Raw genomic sequence first — 17,776 nt, forward strand, 5'->3', positions numbered from 1 at the left:
GTCCCCCAGTGTCCCCAACCTGTCCCCCAGTGTGTCCCAGTGTCCCCAACCTGTCCCCCCCAGCACCCAACATGTCCCTCGGTGTCCCCAACCTGTCCCCCCAGCACCCAATGTGTCCCACAATGTGTCCCCCAGTGTCCCCAACCTGACCCCCTCAACACCCAGCGTCTCCCCAGTGTCCCCAACCTGACCCCCCCCAGCACCCAATGTGTCCCACATTGTGTCCCCCAGTGTCCCAAAACTGACCCCCCCAGCACCCAATGTGTCCCCCAGTGTCCCCAATCTGTCCCCCAGTGTGTCCCAGTGTCCCCAAACTGTCCCCCCCAGCACCCAATGTGTCCCCTGGTGTCCCCAACCTGTCCCCCCAGCACCCAACGTGTCCCCCAGTGTCCCCAACGTGTCCCCCAGTGTGTCCCAGTGTCCCCAACCTGTCCCACAGTGTCCCCCAGTGTCCCCAGCCTGACCCCCCCCACCACCCAACGTGTCCCCCAGTGTCCCCAACCTGTCCCCCAGTGTCCCCAACCTGACCCCCCACCACCCAACATGTCCCCCGCTGTCCCCAACCTGTCCCCCCCTCCCACCCAACGTGTCCCCAACCCATCCCACAGTGTGTCCCCCACCTGCCCCCCCCCCAGCACCCACCATGTCCCTGGTGTCCCCCCCCCCCTTGTCCCCAATCTGTCCCCAGACACATCCGGCCCCCCCGTGTGCCAAAAGAGTCTCTTTAGTATAAATAAGGGACAGCGCCCGGTGGCCCCGTGGGGACATAAAGTGACAAAGGCACAGGTACCGCCGCCCCCCCCGCCGGTGCTGGGGGACAGCGGGTGGCCGTGGGGACATTGGGGCGCCCGGGGGGGGGTCAGTAGTACGTGGGTGGCACCCGTGGGGTACGTACGGGTGACGGTGACACTGAGGGTGACACGAGGGTGACATTGAGGGTGACAGTCACACGACGGTGCCGCTGGGGGAGCCGCCGTTCTGCGAGGACAAGCCCTGCGAGGGGGGGGGACACATTGGTCACCATGGGGGGGACAGACACACGGACACATTGAGGACAATGGGACACGTTGAGTGTCCCCCCCGCCTCAAACGCCTTCTTGACACTCCAGGCTGCTGATGGGACCTCTGGTGCCCCCCCTCAAATCCCAGTGACCCCCCCAAACCCCTCTGTGACCCCCTCAAAACACAGTGACCCCCCCAAAACACAGTGACCCCCCCCAACCCATCTGTGACCCCATAGAACCCTCTGTGACCCCCCAAAACACAGTGACCCCCCCAATCCATCTGTGACCCCCCAAACGCCTTTGTGACCCCATAAACCTCTGTGACCCCCCCAAACCTCTCTGTGACCCCCCAACCCATCTGTGACCCCATAGAACCCTCTGTGACCCCCCCAAAACCCTGTGACCCCCCTAAACCCCTCTGTAACCCCATAGAACCCTCTGTGACCCCCCCAAAACACAGTGATCTCCCCAACCCATCTGTGACCCCCCAAAACCCTGTGACCCCCCAAAACACAGTGACCTCCCCCAACCCATCTGTGACCCCATAGAACCCTCTGTGACCCCCCCAAAACCCTGTGACCCCATAAACATCTGTGACCCCCCCAAAACCCTGTGACCCCCCCAACCCCTCTGTGACCCCATAGAACCCTCTGTGACCCCCCCAAAACCCTGTGACCCCATAAACCCCTGTGACCCCCCCAAAACCCTGTGACCCCCCCAACCCCTCTGTGACCCCCCCAAAACCCTGTGACCCCCCCAACCCCTCTGTAACCCATAGAACACTCTGTGACCCCCCCAAAACCCTGTGACCCCATAAACCTCTCTGACCCCCCAAAACCCCTCTGTGACCCCATAGAACCCTCTGTGACCCCCCCAAAACACAGTGACCCCCCAAAACCCCTCTGTGACCCCACAGAACCCTCTGTGACCCCCCCAAAACCCAGTGACCCCCCAACCCCTCTGTAACCCCATAGAACACTCTGTGACCCCCCCAAAACCCTGTGACCCCCCCAACCCATCTGTGACCCTCCCAAAACCCTGTGACCCATAAACCTCTCTGACCCCCCCAAACCCCTCTGTGACCCCATAGAACCCTCTGTGACCCCTCCAAAACACAGTGACCCCCCCAAACCCCTGTGACCCCATAGAACCCTCTGTGACCCCCCAAACCCCCCTGTGACCCCATAAACATCTGTGAACCCCCCAAAACCCCTCTGTGACCCCATAAAACCCTCTGTGACCCCCCCAAAACCCTGTGGCCCCCCCCAAACCCCTCTGTAACCCCATAGAACCCTCTGTGACCCCCCAAACCCCTGTGACCCCCCAAACCCCTCTGTGGACCCCTCAAATCCCCCATGAACCCCCCCAAACCTCCTCTCTGAACCCCCAAACCTCCCTGTGACCCCCCCAGCACTCCTGGGGGTTCCTGGTTGTGCCCAGATGCAGATGAGCCCTTCCTGATACACCATGACCATATAGGACCTTCAGCTCCCCCAAACCCCTTTCTGACCCCCCAAACCCCCTCTATGACCCCATGAACCCCCCCAAACCCCCTCTGGGACACCCCAAACCCCCCCTGTGACCCCCCCATCACTCCTGGGGTCCCCAGCCATGCCCAGGTGCAGATGAGCCCCTCCTGACGCATGGTGACCACATAGGACCCTCAGCCCCCCAAACCCCTTTCTGACCCCCAAAACCCCCTCTGTGACCCCCCAAACCCCCCATGAACCCTCCAAACCCCCTCTATGACCCCCCAAACTCCTCTCTGATCCCCAAACCCCCTCTATGACCCCCCCATCACTCCTGGGGGTCCCCAGCCAGGCCCAGGTACAGATGAGCCCCTCCTGACACACCATGACCATACAGGACCCTCAGCCCCCCAAACCCCTTTCTGACCCCCCAAAACCCCCTCTGTGACCCCCAAACCGCCCCCCCGTGACACTCACGGGGGTCCCCGGCCTTGCCCAGGTGCAGATGAGCCCCTCCTGACACACCATGACCATACAGGACCTTCAGCCCCCCCAACCCCTTTCTGACCCCCCAAACCCCCGATGAACCCCCCAAAACCCCCTCTATGACCCCCCAAACCCCCCCGTGAACCCCCCAAACCCCTCTGTGACCCCCCCATCACTCCTGGGGGTCCCCAGCCATGCCCAGATATAGATGAGCCCCTCCTGACACCCATGACCACACAGGACCCTCAGCCCCTCTGTGACCCCCCAAATCCCCCATGAACCCCCCCAAACTCCTCTGTGACCCCCCAAACCCCCTCTATGACCCCCCAATCACTCCTGGGGGTCCCCAGCCAGGCCCAGGTACAGATGAGCCCCTCCTGACACACCATGACCATACAGGACCCTCAGCCCCCCAAACCCCTTTCTGACCCCCCAAAACCCCCTCTGTGACCCCCAAACTGCCCCCCCGTGACACTCATGGGGGTCCCCGGCCTTGCCCAGGTGCAGATGAGCCCCTCCTGACACACCATGACCATACAGGACCTTCAGCCCCCCCAACCCCTTTCTGACTCCCCAAACCCCCCCAAAACCCCCTCTGTGACCCTCCAAATCCCCCATGAGCCCCCCCAAACCTCCCTGTGACCCCCCAATCACTCCTGGGGGTTCCTGGTCGTGCCCAGATGCAGATGAGCCCTTCCTGATACACCATGACCATATAGGACCTTTCTGACCCCCCAAACCCCTTTCTGACCCCCCAAACCCCCCATGAACCCCCCAAAACCCCCTCTATGACCCCCCAAACCCCCCCGTGAACCCCCCAAACCCCTCTGTGACCCCCCCATCACTCCTGGGGGTCCCCAGCCATGCCCAGGTGCAGATGAGCCCCTCCTGACACATGGTGACCACATAGGACCCTCAGCCCCCCAAACCCATTTCTGACCCCCCAAAACCCCCTCTGTGACCCCCAAAACCCACCCCCCGTGACACTCATGGGGGTCCCCGGCCTTGCCCAGGTGCAGATGAGCCCCTCCTGACACACCATGACCATACAGGACCTTCAGCCCCCCAAACCCCTTTCTGACTCCCCAAACCCCCCCAAAACCCCCTCTGTGACCCCCCAAATCCCCCATGAGCCCCCCCAAACCTCCTCTCTGAATCCCCAAACCTCCCTGTGACCCCCCCCAGCACTCCTGGGGGTTCCTGGTCGTGCCCAGATGCAGATGAGCCCTTCCTGATACACCATGACCATATAGGACCTTCAGCTCCCCCAAACCCCTTTCTGACCCCCTAAACCCCCTCTATGACCCCATGAACCCCCCCAAACCCCCTCTGGGACACCCCAAACCCCCCCTGTGACCCCCCCATCACTCCTGGGGTCCCCAGCCATGCCCAGGTGCAGATGAGCCCCTCCTGACGCATGGTGACCACATAGGACCCTCAGCCCCCCAAACCCCTTTCTGACCCCCCAAAACCCCCTCTGTGACCCCCCAAACCCCCCATGAACCCTCCAAACCCCCTCTATGGCCCCTCAAACTCCTCTCTGACCCCCAAACCCCCTCTATGACCCCCCCATCACTCCTGGGGGTCCCCAGCCAGGCCCAGGTGCAGATGAGCCCCTCCTGACACATGGTGACCACACAGGACCCTCAGCCCCCCAAACCCCTTTCTGACCCCCCAAACCCCCTCTGTGACCCCCAAAACCCCCCCCCGTGACACTCACGGGGGTCCCCGGCCTTGCCCAGGTGCAGATGAGCCCCTCCTGACACGCCGTGACGATACAATCCTCCAGGAACAGCAGCACCGTCAACCGCTCGTGCGCGATCTTCTTACAAACCAAAGGCTCCAACAGCGGCACCTCGTGCAACCGGGGACAAAGCGCCGTCCCCAAAACTTTGGCCGTGTCCAAACGCCCCCGTCCCCCACTTTGGGGTTTGTCACCGCTACGGCTGATGTTCCCCAAGCTGTGGTAGCGTTTGTGTTCCTTTTCGGCACCGCCACACGGTCCTTTACGCTCCTGCAAGGTCAAGGTGGCGAAGCGACCCACGCTCAGCACCGGGGGGACGTCGGGGACGCGCGTCGAGCTCGTCCCCCCCGGTTGCGGGAGGCTGTTGGAGCGGGACAGCGAGCGCGGTAACCCGGGGACGCCGGGGTCCGCGGCGCCGGCGAGGGGGCGGGAGCGGGAGAGCGGCGGCCGGGGGTACAGAACGTCCTCGGTTAAATCCCATAAGCAAAATTGGGTGTCCTGCCCCGCCGAACCGAAGCGGTAGGTGACGGGGGGCGAGCGGCGCGCCAATGGGTCGTCGGGTTCGGTGTCGGTGTTGCCGTCGCCATCGTCGCCCCCGCCGGTGAAGGGGTCGAACGCCACGGCGTTGACCCAGGATTTGTGCCCGTGGCCGCGCGCCACCACGCGTCCCTCGGCGAAGGACCAAACGGTCACCAAATCGTCCTCGCCGCCCGTCACCACGTAGCGGCCGTCGGGGCTCCAGCAGACGCAGAGGAGCCCCCCGAAATAGCTCTTCATCATGCCCTGGAGTAACATGGAGTCGAAGTGGAAGACGCGCAGGCAGCCGTCCTGGCTGACGCAGGCGAGCGAGCGGCCGTCCGGAGAGAAGGCGAATTCGTTGAGGGGCCCCTCGCCCACGGCCCATTTGAGGAGGGGGTTGCGGGGGGTCTTGCTCTTGCAGGAGAAGACGCTGAAGCCGTCGCCCTGCGTGAGGAGGGTGTAGTGGGGCGGCGCGGCGCCGCAGGGCTGCTCGGCGTCGTACAGGTACAGGTGGCCGCTGGCGTGGGACGCCAGGAACAGGCGATCGGTGCCCGGGAGCCACTTGACGAACGTCACCTTGGTCTTGTCGATCAGGCGCTGGGGGGGGATGGGGGGTAATGGGGGGGGGGGGAGGAAGTGGGGGGGAGAAAGGGGGGGGAACAAAAATCACCTCAGGGCTCAAAATGGCGCCCGAATCACCTCAGGGATCAAAATGGCGCCTGAATCACCTCAGGGGCAAAATGGCGCCAGAATCACCTCAGGGATCAAAATGGTGCCAGAATCACCTCAGGGTCAAAATGGCGCCAGAATCACCTGAGGGGCAAAATGGTGCCTGAATCACCTCACGGGGCAAAATGGCGCCAGAGTCACCTCAGGGATCAAAGTGGCAACATCAGAATCACTTTAGAGCTCAAAAATGGAACAAAAATCACCTCAGGGTCAAAATGGCGCCAAAATCACCTCAGGGACAAAATGGCGCCAGAATCACCTCAGGGCTCAAAATGGCGCCAGAATCACCTCAGGGCTCAAAATGGCACCAGAATCACCTCAGGGTCAAAGTGGCAACACCAGAGTCACCTCAGGGCTCAAAAATGGAACAAAAATCACCTCAGGGTCAAAATGGCACCAGAATCACCTCAGGGTGAAAATGGCAACACCAGAATCACTTTAGGGCTCAAAAATGGAACAAAAATCATCTCAAGGCTCAAAAATGGAACAAAAATCACCTCAGGGCTCAAAATGGCGCCAGAATCACCTCAGGGTTCAAAATGGCGCCTGAATCACCTCAGGGTCAAAATGGTGCCAGAATCACCTCAGGGCTCAAAATGGCACCAGAGTCACCTCAGGGATCAAAGTGGCAACACCAGAATCAATTTAGAGCTCAAAAATGGAACAAAAATCACCTCAGGGTCAAAATGGCGCCAAAATCACCTCAGGGTTCAAAATGGCGCCAAAATCACCTCAGGGCTCAAAATGGCGCCAGAATCACCTCAGGGTCAAAATAGTGGCTCCAGGGGCACCAAACTGGGGAGTTTTAGCCTTGCTTTAATTATATAATGGAAGAAAATGTACAAAAAGTGACTAATGTGGGAATTATTGATAAACAGAGAGACCCCCAAACTGCCTCAAAATGGCGGCAGAATCACCTCAGGGCCAAAATGGCGGCAGAATCACCTCAGGGTCAAAATGGCGCCAGAATCACCTCAGGGATCAAAATGGCAACACCAGAATCATTTTAGGGCTCAAAAATGGAACAAAAATCACCTCAGGGCTCAAAAATGGAACAAAAATCACCTCAGGGCTCAAAATGGCGCCAGAATCACCTCAGGGCTCAAAGTGGCACCAGAATCACCTCAGGGATCAAAGTGGCACCAGAATCACCTCAGGGCTCAAAGTGGCAACACCAGAGTCACCTCAGGGTTCAAAAATGGAACAAAAATCACCTCAGGGCTCAAAAATGGAACAAAAATCATCTCAGGGCTCAAATGGCGCCAAAATCACCTCAGGGCTCAAAATGGCGCCAAATCACCTCAGGGTCAAAATAGTGGCTCCAGGGGCACCAAATTGAGGAGTTTCAGCCTCGATTTCATTATATAATAGAAGAAAATGTACGAAAAGTGACTAAGGTGGGGATTACCAATAAACAGAGTGACCCTCAAACTGCCTCAAAATGGCGGCGCCAGAATCACCTCAGGGCTCAAAATGGCGCCTGAATCACCTCAGGGTCAAAATGGCGCCAAATCACCTCAGGGCTCAAAATGGCGCCACCAAAACCACCCTCTCCTCCCTTCTTGGTGCCGTCACCAACCTGATCGATCCCTCACGCTACTAATTGATGAATATATTGAATATATTGGGACTTTTGGGCACGAACCTCCTCGTTGAAGAGCTTGCTGGCGTCCTTCCTGACGAGGTCGAGGCGCTGGACCTGGCCGGCGGAGAAGCCGACGAGCAGCGGGATGGTGGCGGCGCCGGCGGAGAACTGGTTGAAGTCATGGCAGGTGGGCTGCGTCCCCTTGTAGATGCGCTTGTCGATGGGTTTGTGAAGGTCCAGGGACTGCGGGGACACGGGGGTCCTGGGTCACTGTCCCTGTCCCCAGTGTCACTGTCACCATTGTCCCCATGAGCTCCTGGGGGCTCTGGGGTCATTGTTCCTGTCCCCAATGTCACTGTCCCCATTGTCCCCATGAGCTCCTGGGGGCTCTGGGGTCACGATTAATGTCCCCAGTGTCACCATTGTCCCCATAAGCTCCTGGGTCACTGTCCCTGTCCCCAACGTCACTGTCACTATTGTCCCCATGAGCTCCTGGGGGCTCTGGGGTCACCGTTAATGTCCCCAATGCCACCATTGTCCCCATAAGCTCCAGTGTCACTGTCACTATTGTCCCCATGAGCTCCTGGGGGCTCTGGGGTCACCATTAATGTCCCCAGTGTCACCATCATCCCCATTAGTGACAGATTCTGGGGTCACCATTACTGTCCCCATTGTCCCCATGAGCTCCTGGGGGCTCTGGGGTCACTGTCCCTGTCCCCAGTGTCACCATCATCCCCATTAGTGATAGATCCTGGGGTCACCATTATTGTCCCCATTGTCCCCATGAGCTCCTGGGGGCTCTGGGGTCACTGTCCCTGTCCCCAGTGTCACCATTGTCCCCATTAATGACAGATTCTGGGGTCAACATTAATGTCCCCAGTGTCACCATTGTCCCCATAAGCTCCTGGGTCACTGTCCCTGTCCCCAGTGTCACCATCACCCCCATTAGTGACAGATCCTGGGGTCACTGTCCCTGTCCCCATTGCCACTATTGTCCCCATAAGCTCCTGGGTCACTGCCCCTGTCCCCAGTGTCACTGTCCCCATTGTCCCCATGAGCTCCTGGGGGCTCTGGGGTCACTGTTAATGTCCCCAGTGCCACCACTGTCCCCATAAGCTCCTGGGTCACTGTCCCTGTCCCCACTGTCACTGTCACTATTGTCCCCATGAGCTCCTGGGGGCCCTGGGGTCACCATTAATATCCCCAGTGTCACCATCATCCCCATTAGTGACAGATTCTGGGGTCACCATTAATGTCCCCAGTGCCACCACTGTCCCCATTAGTGACAGATCCTGGGGTCACCATTAATGTCCCCATTGTCCCCATGAGCTCCTGGGGGCTCTGGGGTCACCGTTACTGTCCCCAGTGCCACCACTGTCCCCATTAGTGACAGATTCTGGGGTCACCATTATTGTCCCCATGAGCTCCTGGGGGCTCTGTGTCACCACCCCCATCCCCACTGTCCCCATCACTGTCCCCAGTGTCACTGTCCCCACTGTCCCCATTAGTGACCGATCCTGTCACCCCCCCCCTCCCCCCCCCTCCCCCGTTACCCTCCGGTTCCCGCGGCCCCCGGCACCGGCTCCTCCGTAGAAATAAAGCTCCCGGCCCAGGTTGAAGCAGACGCGGCTGCGCTCCGCCGGGCTCCCCGCTTCCTCGGCGGGCGGCAGCGCCAAGCGCACCATGGACAAGCGAACCGGCGGCAGCGCGGCCGGACCCGGGGCGGCGGAGCCCGGGGCGGGGGGGGCGGCGGCGGCCGGTGGGGACGGCCCGGGGGGGGCGGCGGGGCCGGCGCGGGGCCGGGGCTCGGGGCCCAGCAGCCGGTAGGAGCCTTCGCGGGTGCGGAATTGGCTCTTGAGCTCCAGCGGCTGCACCGGGAGGGACGCGGGAGCCTCGGCCGGGCCCGGGGCTGCCGCCGCCGCCATCTTCCCGCCGGAAGGGCGTTACCGCCCGCCGGAAGCGACACAGCGGCCGGCGCTGCTGCCATGGCAACGGGCTGAGTCACGCGTGGCCACGCCCCCTCGGCGAGACCCAATGAGGCCACGCCCCCTCGACGTCACGCCCTATCGCAGCAACACCATTTGAGGCCTCGCCCCCCTGAAGCCACACCCCCTTTAGGCCACGCCCCCTCCGCATCACCCCCTTCATGCCATGCCCCGTGAAGCCACGCCCCCTTGACGCCACGCACCCTCGCAGCCACACCATTGTAGCCACGCCCCCTTGACAACACCCACCGAGGCCACGCCCCCTTGACGCCACGCCCCCTCGCAGGCACACCACTGTAGCCACGCCCCCTCCGGATCGCCCCCATTAGGCCATGCCCCGTGAAACCACGCCCCCTTGACGCCACGCCCCCTCGCAGCCACACCATTTGAGGCCACGCCCCCTTGAAAGCCCCACCCCCTTTAGGCCACGCCCCCTCGGCAACACCCCCTTTCAGGCCATGCCCCGCGAAGCCACGCCCCCTCGGCTACACCCACCGAGGCCACGCCCCCTTGACGCCACGCCCCCTCGCAGCCACACCATTTGAGGCCACGCCCCCCTGAAGCCGCACCCCCTTTAGGCCACGCCCCCTCCGCATCACTCCACTCAGGCCATGCCCCGTGAAGCCACGCCCCCTCGGCAACACCCACCGAGGCCACGCCCACTCAACAGCACGCCTCCCTTGAAAGCCACGCCCCCTCGACAACGCCCCCCTCGAGGCCACGCCCCCTCGAGGACGCAACCCCTTCAGGCCACGCCCCCTCGGCATCACTCCCTTCAGGCCATGCCCCTTGAAGCCACGCCCCCGAGGCAACACCCATCGAGGCCACTCCCCCTTGAAGCCCCACCCCCTTTAGGCCACGCCCCCTCCGCATCTCTCCCTTCAGTCCATGCCCCGTGAAGCCACGCCCCCTTGGCAACACCCACCGAGGCCACGCCCTATCAACAGCACACTGCACTTGAAAACCACGCCCCCTAGACCACGCCCCCTTGAGGCCACACCCCCTCGACACCACCCCCTTCAGGCCGCACACCCTTGAGGCCACGCCCCCTCAACGGCACAATCCCCCTTGAAAGCCACGCCCCCTCGATAACGCCCCCTTGAAGCCACGTCCCCCGACCTCGCCCCCTTGAGGGCACGCCCCCTCGGCATCACTCACTTCAGGCCATGCCCCGTGAAGCCACGCCCCCTCAACATCACCGCCCGTCAAAAGCCACGCCCCCTATACAACGCCCCCTTCAGGCCACGCCCCCCCACCCCCTCGAGGCCACGCCCCCCTGAAACCACGCCCCCCAGCAATTGAGACCCAGCTCCCGCTCCACCCCCTTGAGGCTCCGGCCACACCCCCATCCCCGAGGCCACGCCCTCTGCCCCCCCCCCCCCCCCGCCCCCCCGCACTGGGGGGGGCCCCCCCAAAGCAGCCACATCCCCAGAGCTGCTCCAACACCTTTATTGAGCTCAGCACCCCGGGTGGGGGGCACCCACCGAACCCCCCCCCCCATCGCCCCCCCCCAGCACCCTGGGGTGTGTAGGGGGGGCACCCAATATCCCCCCTCAAGCGTCCGCCGGCCCCGGGGGGGCATCAGGGACCCCCACCGGGGGCACCTCAGGGCTTTGGGTGCCGGGGGGGGGCGGCTCCGAGGAGGGGGGGCTGCTGGGGGCTGTATCAGCCGGGGGGGGCCCCGCTGCGGGGGGCTCGGTGCTGGTGGGGTGGTCCTGGAGATGGAAAAAGGGGGAGGGGGGGGGGGGGGTTAGAAATGCCTCCCCCCCCCCAAAAAGAAGGGGGCACACGGGGGGGTTTCATACCTTTGGGGGGGCAGTGGGGGGGTCCAGGGTGGCGTCTGGGGGGGATGCGGCCCCCCCTGAGCTCTCCTCATCCTCGGGGACGCTGATGAAGATGGGGGGGGGCTCGAGGTCGGGGGGCGGCTCGGAAGCGGGGGGGGCGGCGCTGGGACCGCCCCCCGGAATTGGGGGTGTCCCCCCCTTCCCTTTGGGCTCCTCGTCGCTCGGCCGCTTCGGGGGCTTCTCCTGGGGGGGACAAAGGGGGTTAGGGGGGGACATGGATATGGGGGGGCATTGGGGACACGGGGGGGGCAGTGGGGACATGGGGGGGTATTGGGGATGTGGGGTTGGGGGGACACTGGGGGGCATTGGGGGACATTGGGGGCAGAGGGTTTTGGGGACATTGGGGGACACTTGGGGGCACTGGGGACATGGGGTGGGGGGGACATGGGATTGGGACAACATTGGGGGACCCTGGGGACATGGAGGGACATTGGGGACATGGTGACCCCCCCAAAACCCACTGGGGTGCACAATGGGGACATGGGGAGATACTGGGGACATAGAGAGATATTGGGGACATGGGGGGACATTGGGGACATGGTGACCCCCCCAAAACCCCCTGGGGTGGACACTGGGGACATGAGGGGACATTGGGGACATGGGGGGACATTGGGGACATGGTGACCCCCCCAAACCCCCATGGGGTGGACACTGGGGACATGGGGAGATACTGGGGACATGGGGGGACATTGGGGACATGGTGACCCCCCCAAAACCCCTGGGGTGGACACTGGGGACATGGGGGGACATTGGGGACATGGTGACCCCCCTAAAACCCACTGGGGTGGACACTGAGGACATGGGGAGATACTGGGGACATGGGGGGACATTGGGGACATTGTGACCCCCCCAAACCCCCCTGTGGTGGACACTGAGGACATGGGGAGATACTGGGGACATGGAGGGGGACACTGGGAACATAGGGGGACACTGGGGACACGGTGACCCCCCCAAAACCCCTGGAGTGGACACTGGGGACATGGGGAGATACTGGGGACATAGGGGGACATTGGGGACACTGGGGACATTGTGACCCCCCCAAACCCCCTTGTGGTTGACATTAGGGACATGGGGGGACACTGGGGACACTGGGGGACATCAGGGACACAGTGACCCCCCCAAATCCCCCAGTACCTCCGCGGGGGGGCCCTCGCGGGCTCCAGGTTCATGGCGCGCGGTGGCCTCCAGGATGGCCATGGTGGACAGCGGGATGTGCGCTTGCTATGGGGGGGGGGACACACAACATCATTGAGGGGGGGGTCTGGGGGTGCCATACCCCCCCCCAATCAAGCTGGGGTTGATTTGGGGGGGTCACCTGGTGGGGGGTGAGGGCGCGGACGTGGTTGAGAAGGGGTTCGCGCAGCTCCGGGCACTTGTCGAATACGGCGGCGAGTTGGGGGGGGGGCAACTGCAGGACCACCGGGAACGACTGCGGTTTGGTGCGCTGGCAGCACTTGATGAAGCCTTCCCACACCTTGGGGTATTTCCAGACCTGGGGGGGGCACGGGGGGGTCAGACAGACGGACACAGGGACAAACAGACCCCCCTGGGGACAGACAGACAGACACAGGGACAGCCAAGGGGAAAGACACCCCCCCTAAGGGACAGCACTTGGTAGAGCCCCCCCCACACCTTGGGGTACATCCAGACCTGGGGGGGGCACGGGGGGGTCAGACAGATGGACATAGGGACAGAGAGATGGACATAGGGACAACCAGACCCCCCTGGGGACGGACATATGGCCAAAGAGACATCTGGATGGATGGACAGACAGACAGACGTGTTTCATGACGAGGTGTTGCAGGGTGGTGGTGACAAAGCCACCCAGATGTGGGTACAATGAGGGTCTGGGAGCCACCAAACCCAAACCCAAGGGACAGAGGGATGGATCCATGGACAGACAAACAGACAAAGGGATGGATAGACACACAGACAAACGGATGGACAGACAGACAGACCTGTTTCACGACGAGGCGCTACAAGATGTTGGCGACGAAGCCGCCCAGATGTGGGTACCATGAGGGTCTTGGACCTCCCAGAGCCACCAAACCCAAACCCAAGGGACACCCAACCCCCTGAGGGACAGACAGACATCCCCATGGAGTGACGGACAAAGGGATGGACAGGCAGACAAAGGGATGGACAGACAGACAGACCTGTTTCATTATGATGTGTTGCAGGATGTTGGCGATGAAGCCGCCCAGATGTTGGTACCATGAGGGTCTTGGACCTCCCAGAGCCACCAAACCCAAACCCAAGGGACACCCAACCCCCTGAGGGACAGACACACATCCCCATGGAGTGACGGACAAAGGGATGGACAGTCAGACAAACAGATGGACAGACAGACAGACCTGTTTCATGATGAGGCGCTACAAGATGTTGGCGACGAAGTCGCCCAGATGTTGGTACCATGAGGGTCTTGGACCTCCCAGAGCCACCAAACCCAAACCCAATGTACAGAGGGATGGATGGATGGACAGACAGACAAACAGATGGACAGCCAGACAAACGGATGGACAGAAAGACAGGCAAAGGGATGGATGGACAGACAAACGGACGTGTTTCATGATGAGGCGCTACAAGATGTTGGCGATGAAGCCGCCCAGATGTGGGTACCATGATGTCTGAGATGCCCCCAGAGCCACCAAACCCAAACCCAATGGACAGAGGGATGGATGGATGGACAGACAAACAGACAAAGGGATGGACAGACACACAGACAACGGGATGGACAGACACACAGACCTGTTTCATGATGAGGCGCTACAAGATGTTGGCGACGAAGCCGCCCAGATGTTGCTACCATGAGGGTCTTGGACCTCCCAGAGCCACCAAACCCAAACCCAATGGACCCCCAAGGGCCATCCATCCATCCGGCCAGCCGGACAGACAGACAGCCATCCAGACAGACCTGTTTCATGATGAGGCGCTGCAGGATGTTGGTGACGAAGCCGCCGAGGCGCGGGTACATGGCCAGCGCCTGGATGACGGTGCGCATGAGCAGCACGGGCAGCGGGCTGAGCTCCATGAGCTGCTGCAGCACCACCGCCAGCACCTCCGACGTGTACACGTTGCGCTCGGCGAAGCACAGGTTGGTGGCTGCGGGGACAGCGTTGTCACCTCGCCGTTGTCACCACGGCGGGGTGTCACCCGTTGTCACCTCGTCACCCACCTTTGATGATGGATTTCATGTCGCACTTGGAGGAGTCGATGTTGTGAAGGGCCACCAGCAGCTCGCCCGGGCTCAGCGGGGACACGGCCGACGAGCCGTCACCTGCGGGGACACGGGGACGCGGTGGCATTGGGGACACAGAGGTGACATGGAAGGTGACGCACCCCAGGATGGCCCCGTGTGCACACTGTGGTCAATGGGAATGTCACCAGTGATGTCACACCCAAGATGTCCCCACAGTGGTCAATGGGACTGTCCCCAGTGATGTCCCACCCAAGATGTCCCCACAGTGGTCAATGGGACTGCCCCCAACCATGTCACACCCCAGGGAGGTCTCATGTCACCATGGTGGTCAATGGGACTGTCCCCATGTCCCCACAGTGGTCAATGGGACTGTCCCCAGCAATGTCACACCCAAGATGTCCCCACAGGGGTCAATGGGACTGCCCCCAACCATGTCACACCCCAGGGAGGTCTCATGTCACCATGGTGGTCAATGGGACTGTCCCCATGTCCCCACAGTGGTCAATGGGATTGTCCCCAGCCATGTCACACCCAAGATGTCCCCACAGTGGTCAATGGGACTGTCCCAACAATGTCACACCCCAGAGAGGTCTCATGTCACCATGGTGGTCAATGGGACTGTCCCCATGTCCCCACAGTGGTCAATGGGACTGTCCCCAGTGATGTCCCACCCAAGATGTCCCCACAGTGGTCAATGGGACTGTCCCCAGTGATGTCCCACCCAAGATGTCCCCACAGTGGTCAATGGGACTGTCCCAACAATGTCACACCCCAGAGAGGTCTCATGTCACCATGGTGGTCAATGGGACTGTCCCCATGTCCCCACAGTGGTCAATGGGACTGTCCTCAGTGATGTCCCACCCAAGATGTCCCCACAGTGGTCAATGGGACTGTCCCCAGCCATGTCACACCCAAGATGTCCCCACAGCGGTCAATGGGACTGTCCCAACAATGTCACACCCCAGAGAGGTCTCATGTCACCATGGTGGTCAATGGGACTGTCCCCATGTCCCCACAGCGGTCAATGCGACTGTCCCCAGCATCGCCCCCGCCTCAGGACGCCACATGTCCCCCCGCTGTCCCCTACCGTGCTGTGTCCCCAGCAGCCGGTTGAAAACCTCCTTGACCACGATGGGGTTGAGCTTGATGAGCTTGGGCAGCGCCTGAATCACCTCTTTCTGCACCCAAAACAGCGCCGCTCAGCGCCCGTTCGGTGACACCCGCGGGGAGGTGACACGGGGACACCCGCGGAGGGGACACCCACCTTCTCCAGCCCGTTGAGGACGGGGATGAGGAACCTCACATCTGGAAGCCGCTTGTGGTAAAGATCCCGGACCCTCTTCACCAGCTCGGGCGATGGCGGCACTACCAGGATGGGGGTGACACGTCACCGCCGGCCACCCCGTTGTCCCCCATGTCCCCACGTCCCTTACCCTTGTCCGTCAGGCTGTGCAGACACCGCGTCACCAGCGTCTCCGCTCCTTTGGGACAATTCTCCACCAGCAACAACAGCTCGGGCGAGTTCATCCCCATGCCGCGGATCTACGGCACAGCCGCCATTGTCACCGCGTCCCCCTCCGCCACGTCCCCCTTTACGTCCCCTCGCCGGGCTCACCGGGTGCTCGATGACGCGCAGGACCGTACGTTTGATGTCGGCGATGGCTTCGGTGTACACGGACGCCAGCTCGTGGATCAGCTTGTGGTTGAGCGGCAACAACGCCAAGTACAAATACAGACATTGCTTGATGGTCTCCTCGGTCCACGGCGCCGCCACCTCTGCCGCAAAGCGTCACCGTAACGGGGACAATTGTGCTGTCACCCTCCCCCCAAAATCACTCCCCACAACTCACCCGTGTCCTTGTCCGCCCCAAAAAGCACCGAAGGTGGGTTGGGATGAACCAGGAGCTGTAAATAGTTAAAGGCGAACTTCTCCACGTACTCGCGCAGCTGGTCCCGCTCGTACATGCGCTTGATGAACTGAAGGGCTTGATGGCGGACCTGGGGGGGGACACACACATATGGTGACATTTTGGGGACACGGGGACAGCGGCGTCCCCAAGGGTGGCGGCGTCACCCACGCACCTTCTCCTTCTCGTGGGAGCTGAGGTCCAGCAGGACGTGCAGGTATTGGAACTGCCGCGATGGCCGCTTGAAGATCAGGTCGCAAAGAGTGGACATGCCCAGGTAGGTTCGGCTCTTTGAGGGGGGGGGTGGTGAGGGACAGCAAATTTAATGAATAAAATAAGTGGAGAGGGTTGTATTGAGGTGAAAAAGCCCAAAATTGGTGCTCTTGGGGCTGCAATTTGGAGCGCTGAGGTGATTCTGGCGCCATGTTGAGCCCTGAGGTGATTTGGCGCCATTTTGAGCCCTGAGGTGATTCTGGCGCCGCCATTTTGAGGTAGTTTGGGGGTCACTCTGTTTATTGATAATCCCCACATTAGTCACTTTTTGTACATTTTCTTCTAATATATAATGAAATTGAGGATGAAACTCCCCAGTTTGGTGCCCCTGGGGCTGCCATTTGAGCCCTGAGGTGATTCTGGCGCCATTTTGACCCTGAGGTGATTTGGCGCCATTTTGAACCCTGAGGTGATTCTGTTGCCGCCATTTTGGGGGTTACTCTGTTTATTGATAATTCCCACGTTAATCACTTTTTCTACGTTTTCTTCCAGTATATAAGGAAATCGAGGCTGAAACTCCCCAATTTGGTGCCCCTGGGGCTGCCATTTTGATCCCTGAGGTGATTCTGGTGCCATTTTGAGCCCTGAGGTGATTTGGCGCCATTTTGAGCCCTGAGGTGATTCTGGCGCCATTTTGAGGCAGTTTGGGGGTCACTCTGTTTATCGATAATCCCCAAATTAGTCACTTTTTGTACCTTTTCTTCTAATATATAATGAAATTGAGGATGAAACTCCCCAGTTTGGTGCCCCTGGGGCTGCCATTTTGATCCCTGAGGTGATTCAGGCGCCATTTTGTCCCTGAGGTGATTCTGGCACCATTTTGAGCCCTGAGGTGATTCTGGCGCCATTTTGACCCTGAGGTGATTCTGGCGCCATTTTGAGCCCTGAGGTGATTCTGGCGCCATTTTGACCCTGAGGTGATTCTGGCGCCATTTTGACCCTGAGGTGATTCTGGTGCCATTTTGAGCCCTGAGGTGATTCTGGCGCCATTTTGAGCCCTGAGGTGATTCTGGCGCCATTTTGACCCTGAGG

The 17,776-nt window shown here is 61.1% G+C and overlaps 2 protein-coding genes across 2 annotated transcripts in view; both read right to left on the reverse strand.

Moving 5' to 3' along the window:
- Positions 1–708: 708 nt before the first annotated feature.
- On the reverse strand, positions 709–9,479 carry DMWD (DM1 locus, WD repeat containing). The gene is made up of 4 exons (XM_080361714.1): positions 9,090–9,479; positions 7,597–7,779; positions 4,680–5,819; positions 709–993 (listed from the first exon to the last, which is right to left on the reverse strand). The coding sequence occupies exons 1-4, from the start codon at positions 9,459–9,461 to the stop codon at positions 946–948; spliced, it is 1,743 nt and encodes a 580-aa protein (XP_080217840.1). The 5' UTR covers positions 9,462–9,479; the 3' UTR covers positions 709–945.
- A 1,562-nt stretch (positions 9,480–11,041) lies between these two features.
- Positions 11,042–17,776, reverse strand: part of SYMPK (symplekin scaffold protein) — a 33,083-nt gene continuing 26,348 nt past the window's right edge. Inside the window, exons 16-27 of the mRNA XM_080361721.1 lie at positions 16,647–16,760; positions 16,415–16,562; positions 16,180–16,340; positions 15,998–16,106; positions 15,829–15,929; positions 15,652–15,742; positions 14,541–14,642; positions 14,280–14,467; positions 12,681–12,857; positions 12,500–12,586; positions 11,327–11,548; positions 11,042–11,236 (exon numbers count right to left, since the gene is read on the reverse strand). Coding sequence (XP_080217847.1) covers positions 11,075–11,236; positions 11,327–11,548; positions 12,500–12,586; positions 12,681–12,857; positions 14,280–14,467; positions 14,541–14,642; positions 15,652–15,742; positions 15,829–15,929; positions 15,998–16,106; positions 16,180–16,340; positions 16,415–16,562; positions 16,647–16,760 — 1,662 coding nt within the window. The 3' untranslated portion in view covers positions 11,042–11,074. The remainder of the gene's footprint in view (positions 11,237–11,326; positions 11,549–12,499; positions 12,587–12,680; positions 12,858–14,279; positions 14,468–14,540; positions 14,643–15,651; positions 15,743–15,828; positions 15,930–15,997; positions 16,107–16,179; positions 16,341–16,414; positions 16,563–16,646; positions 16,761–17,776) is intronic.

This window comes from Nesoenas mayeri, assembly GCF_963082525.1.
Source record: "Nesoenas mayeri genome assembly, chromosome: 37".
NCBI lineage: Eukaryota > Metazoa > Chordata > Aves > Columbiformes > Columbidae > Nesoenas > Nesoenas mayeri.

Bases quoted from the DNA above. Each gene is read 5' to 3' on its own strand.
- DMWD (XM_080361714.1), bottom strand. From the start codon at position 9,461: ATGGCGGCGGCGGCAGCCCCGGGCCCGGCCGAGGCTCCCGCGTCCCTC. The intron at 7,780-9,089 runs GTAACGGGGGAG...GTGTCCCCGCAG, and splicing joins GGGGCCGCGGGAACCGGAGG to TCCCTGGACCTTCACAAACC. The intron at 5,820-7,596 runs GTTCGTGCCCAA...ATCCCCCCCCAG, and splicing joins GCAAGCTCTTCAACGAGGAG to CGCCTGATCGACAAGACCAA.